At 35.9% G+C, this 7,870-nt stretch overlaps 1 protein-coding gene across 1 annotated transcript; it reads left to right on the top strand.

Moving 5' to 3' along the window:
* Positions 1-5,508: 5,508 nt before the first annotated feature.
* On the top strand, positions 5,509-7,226 carry LOC143559902 (transcription factor MYB60-like). The gene is made up of 3 exons (XM_077048334.1): positions 5,509-5,806; positions 6,246-6,375; positions 6,543-7,226. The coding sequence occupies exons 1-3, from the start codon at positions 5,674-5,676 to the stop codon at positions 7,135-7,137; spliced, it is 858 nt and encodes a 285-aa protein (XP_076904449.1). The 5' UTR covers positions 5,509-5,673; the 3' UTR covers positions 7,138-7,226.
* Positions 7,227-7,870: the final 644 nt, after the last annotated feature.

Here is a 7,870-nt window from a genome sequence, read left to right as displayed (position 1 = left end):
AAATACAAATGACAACAAAAATGAGATGAGAAGGACTTTAATCCATTGATCTTAGTTTTGTATGGTTGAGATTAATTTAATAAATAAAAATTGACGGGAAATGCATAAAGTTAAGGGGGAGGGGGTGGTTCATTGTGATGATTTTTCATCACTTTAACCACCCAATGATAATGTGCTACTTAACCCCAACCAAATCCATCACTAGTGATGGAATTTAGTGGAGGTGATGGTGTGGTGTGGTGATTTTTTTATAAAATAAATACTAAAACAAGGTTAAATTAAATAAAAAATAAAATAAGATTAAATAAATGTTACAAAGATAAATAAATTTAAAAAACCGACAAAAAAAAAATCTACGGCCCTGCCCAGCCCCACTTGTCGCATATCTCGCGTTTGCGTTGAAGTAGGATCGATCTAAAGGGTTCTTTAAGATGTTAGTGCGGTTGTACGAGGAATGTTAAATCAACGTTTTTTTTTTGTTTTCATTCAAATGGTTGATATACACCTCGTCACGTTTTAATTTCGAATCAAGAGCTAATTTCTTTCGCTCCTTCGCCTCGGTCATTTCCGCCAACTTAGGCGACTTGTATTCGGCGAAGTCTTCGGCCACCGCTTCCTTTCCGAATCTTGACGATTTCCCACTTTTCTTGCGATGCGGCCGTGTGGGTGTGAGTGTGTCTTAGTCGGGATCGTCTTCGGATTGTTCGTCAAGTTCATGTTCGGCATATTGCTTGACAAGCACGGTAGACGTTGTGTAGTTCCCGGACTCGGAAGTTTTTGATCTTTTTGAAGAAAATCCTTTCTTCCTTGGGGCCGTCGGTCCGTCCATGTCGACCACGGGAATCGGTTTTCACTTCGGGTGATGTCTCGCAACCTCCCATGCGACCATGTGGGGAAAATATTTATGTCGGAAAATCTTGACATAATCGCGCAAGGCGTCCTTTATGACAGTCGCCTCGCTCGCGCCGCTTTGTGGATTTCGGGCCTTCAAAACATTTAGAAAAATATATATATCAAAATTGTAAACGTAAAGTAATAAATTATTAAAAAAATAAACTAATAAATTTTAAAAAATAGTTACCAATTGAACGTAGCAAGCATTAGATTTAGACAATTTTCGATTCAAATCTCTACACTTGGAAGTCATTTGATCCATGTTTCGGTCGGTTGACCAGGGAAGTTTTTCGAAATGTGCGATAACATGTCTCCATAACACGTCACATTTTTGTTGGTTTGCGTATTTTTTTTTGTTTCGGAGGCGTGTAAGTAAGCCTTGGTCAAAGCGACCACCTCTGCGGACGACCAAGGCTTCTTCACGGCGGTGTCATCCTCCTCCGCGGGTTCATCTTCATCCGCATTGTCGTCTTCTTCACGAAAAGCACGCGAAAATTGATGTATAACATCGTTATCGTCTAGGGGATCGACGGACATTTGAGACGGTTGAGATTGAAACATTTGAAAAGCATTATTTGGATAATTTTGGGTAGAAAAAGGTGGAATAAAATGTTGGTTTTGATACGCTTAAAAAGATTGCGATTTAAAAGGTTGGTTTTGGGACAGTTGTAAAGGTTGTGGATGATAAGGTTGTTGTTGGGAAGGTTTTTGTTGGAATGGTTGGGTTGTGTCGGGTTCATCTTGTAACCGAAATCTCGCCGGCTCGCCTAGATTTTGTCGAACCTTTGGTCGGGTTTGGGTTTTCTTTAAACCCGAGCCACGTTTCCTAGAACCCTCCATTGGTGTGATGTTAGAATGATGTTTGTAGTAGAAGATTTGAGTTGAATTTGAGGATGTATTTGAGTTATTTATATAGGTTAAATAATTTTTTTTATTTAACCCCCCCCCCCCCCAACAGTCAAAACCCCCCAACGGTAACATTTCTTGGACAAACAACGTGATGGCCATCACGCACGATGGAGGGGACTGGCGACGGTGTTAGTGGTGGAATAACGAGTGATGGATGGTCTATCACGGACCACCCCCGTTCCCTCTAATAACCCACCTTTGTTGACTTACTCTCTCCACATGCAATGCACATGTCAATTCCCCCATCATTTTAAAATGTCCATAACCTTTTCATACGACATTTAAAAAAAATCCACTATAATAACAATCTTTTTTTTATCTTTAATATGAGTATCATATTGTTATATAAAAATTAACAAAATTTAATGGGTTTTTTTAATTGTGTCTTTTAATTGAGTTTTCATATGCATTGTATTATAGATTTTGATCATTGTATTTTTCAATTGGCAGACATATTAAAGACAAAAATTAAAACAAAAGATTACGTCATTGTGTCTTTTTGTTCGTCATTATGTTTTAGTAATTGTGTAATACGTTCATTATCTTTTATTCGGATTGACATATGACATTCACTTAATATGAGAAAAATAGTATTACTTTCATTGTATATCACGTTTAAGTCATTGTGTAATATGTTGTTTCTATTGTGTTTTACGCTTCAAGTCATTGTGTTATATGTATTCACCGTCTTACATTTTAGGTCATTGTGTTATACGTATTCACCATTGTGTTTTACGTTTCAAGTTATTGTGTAACATGTATTCATCATTGTGGTTTATGTATTAGATAAGTTGTTGTTATTTTATCATTATTTTTACATATTATTATTACACAACGGTGTTATTAGTATTTAAAAAAAAACATAATAATGAGTTGAAAGACACAATGACGAAAAAAACACAATGACAAAAAAAGACACAATGATAAACGAAAAGACACAAACGTGCGAAAAGACACAATGCCGTAATTTTTGTTTTAAATTTATATAACAAAATCATACTCATATTAAAGATAAAAAATGCTTGTTAGTATGATGAATTGTTTTTTAATAAATATCATACGAAAAAGTTATAGACGTTCTAAAATGATGAGGGTATTAACATGTGACTTGAATGTGTAGAGAGAAAATATGTACTATTACTTTTATACCATTTTTAATTTGGTCCTCACTTGACACATGTCAATTATTTATAGTTTTTCACACTTCTTAGTTTTGTTACCTTTTGTAGAATAACTTGACCCAACATTTCAAATACTCCCAAGTCCTTTTTACTAACCCATCTTTTCCACCGCCTCAACAAACGGAACACGTACGGTTATCGTTTTGATCATACTAGGACTTGATTTTTTGGGTTTTTCTTGAGTGTTATAGCATGTGATGGTTCGGTTTTCTCTTTTTATTGCAATACTAAATATCAGCACTGTACCAATATTATAATAAACCAAACCCTCCGCTATGGGGCGACGAGGAGGGCGATGATGGGGCGCAGAGGGTACGAAACACCGTAGAGGGGAGCCATTGGATCAAGGGCGCGGTGGTGCCCATCGTTTGAACGGCCGGCGCCTTTGGATGTGGAGGTGGCCCCCCTATCACACACACATAGGTTCGCTTGCATGTAGGGATGTAGAGCGTACATACATCCGTGTGTACGTAGGCATGCATGTACATCTGCACTTAGGTATGTACCAACCTACGTATGTATGTGTACGTATATATGTATGTGTGTATGTACGTACGTACCTACACTACATAGTGATACAAGATATTTTTACCAGCTTCATCACCGTTAAATCTTGCAAATAACAATATATTCAATATCCACCAGGTTAGATTAAGCATTTGTAAATCTTGAAAATAAGTACACCAATAAATATGATTTTCAAAAGTTAGACTTAATTGTGGCTTTAATTGAGGAATTTAATTGACTAGAGCTTCAAGTTTCAATTTAATGATGGTACACCAAAATCACTAATATATCCTTTTGGTATTAAAATTCAATAAAATGGTGAAACAAAAATTACAAGAATGTCATTTGAGTAAATGACCATTGATCAAACAAAATCAATGGATGAGATTCACTTCTCGCAAGATCCATCCCCTATATATATATAAATGGGCGCCTTTGGGCATTAAACCATAGCGGGACATTATTAATTGGGGCTTCGACGCCCCCGGGTGTTTACGTGGCGCTGACGTGGCACTGGGGAGGGACTTCGTTATGATACCGGAACTAAAACAAAAAACAATAAAATTTGGCATTCGGTCGATTTTTCATTACGGTACCGGAACTAAAAAAACAAAATGTTGTGAAACCCCAACGTTGAAACCCAGGTGTTGGTAAAACCCGAGCGTTACGATGGTGAGTCAATGCGAATTCAGACATTATTGGTTACGCTCGTTACGGTATAGAAACCATCGGCAAAACTTGAGCGTTAAAACCCGAAAAATAAATTCCAAATTAAAATATAAAAAGATTAACATATAAAATTAAATATTTGACGTTTCTTTGGTCGGTAAACCAGGGCGGTGGTAAAACCCAGACATTGTCAATCTTGTGCTTTGAAACAGTAACTCAACATTAGTTTGATTGCTTTTGGTTACTTTCTTTACGGTACCAAAGGTAAAAAAATGGGGGGGGGGGATATTAAAAAAATGAAATGGACCAATGGGGTCGCGTTGGTTGTAAAACCAGGCGTTACGGTCCCTGTCCTTGAAGCTGTGAGTTTACGCGAATTTAAAGACCAATACGGTTACGCCAATCCGCATAATTGACACTTAACGACACCAAACTTTGTAATTATTATATATAAAATAAAATGATTAATATATAACGACTTAGTAACAATATAAAAATTAGTTACTCCGATCAATATGAAACTTTTTTTCTAGTAATTTGTTTTATTTTAACTGTTTTTGGTGTGGGATTAAGATAAGTGAATGACAATAATCAAGGGATAGGAAATTGATTTTACTTTTAAAATGTAATGGTTATATGGAAAATTTAAAAAAAAAGTTTAAACCGTAATCTTTAATAATTTTCATACCAGAAATCAAAATACTAACTTCTAAAAAATTAAATGGGTCTTGTTCGAGTTAATCTGTTTAAAAAAATAGATCGTGTCAACCGATCTAAAATCATTTCTCTTTTGTGTGTGTATGATGTCAGGAATTGTCTCCTCCAAGATAATTGATGGAATGAGAAGTCATTCAATCACCCTCCCAGTCCAAGAAATTGGTGGGCTTTCAAGCCGACTGATCAAAATTTAAAAAGGTCGGATATCATAAATAAATAAAACTTAGAAATATTGCTTACTCCCTCTAACTTGAACAAAAGAAAACAAATAAATTAAAATAGTTTTCATAATTGTTCTATTCAATAGTTAATTAGAAGTAATTTTATTAAAGGTCAAGTCATTTTGGAGTTGACAAATATGGAAGAATGTGTAAACATTGATAACATTTTTATCTATTATCAAACAAAAGCCACATGCATGTGCTATGGTTGAAGCCTTTGTTCACTCAAATAACTACGTGTACCTTCTTAAACACAGGATGCCGACATGAACCAGACAAGAAGTACCGTTGTGATACAATTAAACTACGACAACACGAGTTATAAGTTACTCGAAACCATAGTCTCTAGCACATTAGGGTCCTTAATTTAATTCCTAGTGATGCAGTATGTAGCACAATGAGTCAAATACTAAGTAAGGAAACAACAAAACATATGGGGTTGAAAGTGTAGATACTCATAAACAATAGGGGTCTAAGAAGAATATTCAAAGAAAACAACAGTATTCATGAGTGTATAAATATATACTCCTATAATAATATCAGAAAGAGTGAGTGTTTTGGAGGGAGGTAGAGCCATGGGGAGGCCACCATGCTGTGATAAGGTTGGCATCAAGAAAGGGCCATGGACTCCTGAAGAAGACATCATTTTGGTCACTTACATCCAAGAGCATGGTCCTGGAAACTGGAGATCAGTGCCTACAAACACTGGTAATATATATAATTATCACCCTTAATTCTCCTTTGCGCACATCCATGCTTCTAGTAAGATTTGCTTACTTGAAGAATAAATATAATTAACTAAAGTGGGCTATATTAGATAGCAACTAACCTAGACTTGAAGTCCACCCTAAAAGTTACCCATATATTTTCATGATATACATAAAAACCATTATTGAAAAAAAAGAAATTTCAAATGTATTTGAATAATGAGCACACTTTGGTTTTCTCTTTAAAATGATTGCAATGCATACTCACTATATATATACGCGCGATTGTTTAAAAAACATGACGTGTAAGGTTTTTTCTGTTAAACGTACTTCTAAGAGTGAACTAATCAAGTGTGACACATTTTTTAAATATGTTCTATGATGTTTATTTACTTAAAAGTCTTGGAACTCAAAGTTTGATTCTTGAATCAATATTTAAGGTTTGTTGAGATGCAGCAAGAGTTGCAGACTCAGATGGACTAATTATCTAAGGCCTGGTATCAAAAGAGGCAACTTCACTCCACATGAAGAAGGAATGATTGTTCATCTCCAGGCATTATGGGGTAACAAGTAAGTTTATTCATCTTGGATGTCATTTCTTGACTAGCAAGTTCGTTTAAAGTTTTATCCGGTAGAACTGATCTGTTAAAGAGGGTGTATCAAAAGATAAATCGTTTTATAAACGATTACAAGCTAGTGAAAGAATGTGCCTTGAATAAGCAGTTTAAAATTTGCAGATGGGCCGCGATTGCATCATATCTTCCACAAAGAACTGATAACGATATCAAGAATTACTGGAACACACATTTGATAAAGAAGATCAAGAAGTTGCAATCGGCATTCGATTCACAAATGTCGCCAGCTGATTCGACGACATACCCTCCTTCATCAGCATCCAACGTGCCAACAGCCATAAGCCACCAGAACACGACAAGCGCAAAAAATCCTCATCATTATCCCGATATCTACGCTTCAAGCACTCAAAATATTTCAAGATTGCTAGAAGGATGGATGATATCATCGTCATCATCAACTCCACAGAAGAAACTTGCTGATCAAGAAACAAACAAAGAGTGCCTCAACGGTCTTGTGGACTTCGAGTTGGAGTCTGTTCTTGGTTTGGATAATGGATGCTGGGACAAAATGATGAGTGGGGACTATTATCCAAAGGGTGGGTATGACTACAATGATAAGGCTGCATGTATTTTGCACGAAAGAAAGCTTCAGAAACAAGAAAGCTTGAGCAACCCCCCTTTGACATTCTTTGATAGGTGGCTGCTGGATGAATCTGCAAGTCAAATAGACGGCGCCATAGAACAGCAAGTAAACTAACTAACTAACTATCCTCTATGGCTTTGTTTCTTTCCTTTCTCCAATTCTTCTATCCAATTGTAACTCTATTTTAAGTGGTAGAATAACATTCTACCGTAATAAAATCCTTAACTCCAATTCTTAGTAACATGCAAATCCTTAACTAATGCCCCACCCCCCCAACACACACACAAAAAAATAATAATAAAAATAGAAATTTACTTCCACTACAACAAACATCCACAAATCTGTACTTGATTAAAAAAATGTTATAACATAAATAATATACTATGTGTATGTGGAAGTGGTGCATAGGGCCCCGCCTCCTAGTTTGCATACACAAACTTCACCTTGGTGAAGTGTGTTTGCCTTGGGTCCTGCTAACAAGGGAACTTTGTCCTTGTTGCAATGTTGTGGGTGCTCTTATGCAAAAGTTGACATTTTAATGTTAGGATTTATAAGTTGGTGTAGTGATGAGTTCGCTGGTGGAGTGGGTAAATTCAATAGTTTATGAGAATGCAAGCTTTCTGTGCATGAATTTCTGAGAAGGACGAAGGTTTAAAATTGTCTATTTGTACTAACACTTAAAAAAATGCATGTTTGTACAATCCAATGTAGCACACCACCTATTTGTACAAATTTTCTATCAACTTTAACATGAGTTCGCTACCCATTCTCAAAATCACATACAAATCCAAAATAATTGTTACATATACGCACAACGATACTATTGTTAATATACATGCTTTTAGTT

Source organism: Bidens hawaiensis, unplaced genomic scaffold (genome assembly GCF_021521415.1).
Source record: "Bidens hawaiensis isolate Kalapana, Puna unplaced genomic scaffold, B.hawaiensis_p1.1 tig00020115_1, whole genome shotgun sequence".
NCBI classification, from domain to species: domain Eukaryota; kingdom Viridiplantae; phylum Streptophyta; class Magnoliopsida; order Asterales; family Asteraceae; genus Bidens; species Bidens hawaiensis.
The sequence above is the reverse complement of the archived record's forward strand: the minus strand, read 5'-3'. Positions and strand labels throughout refer to the sequence as shown.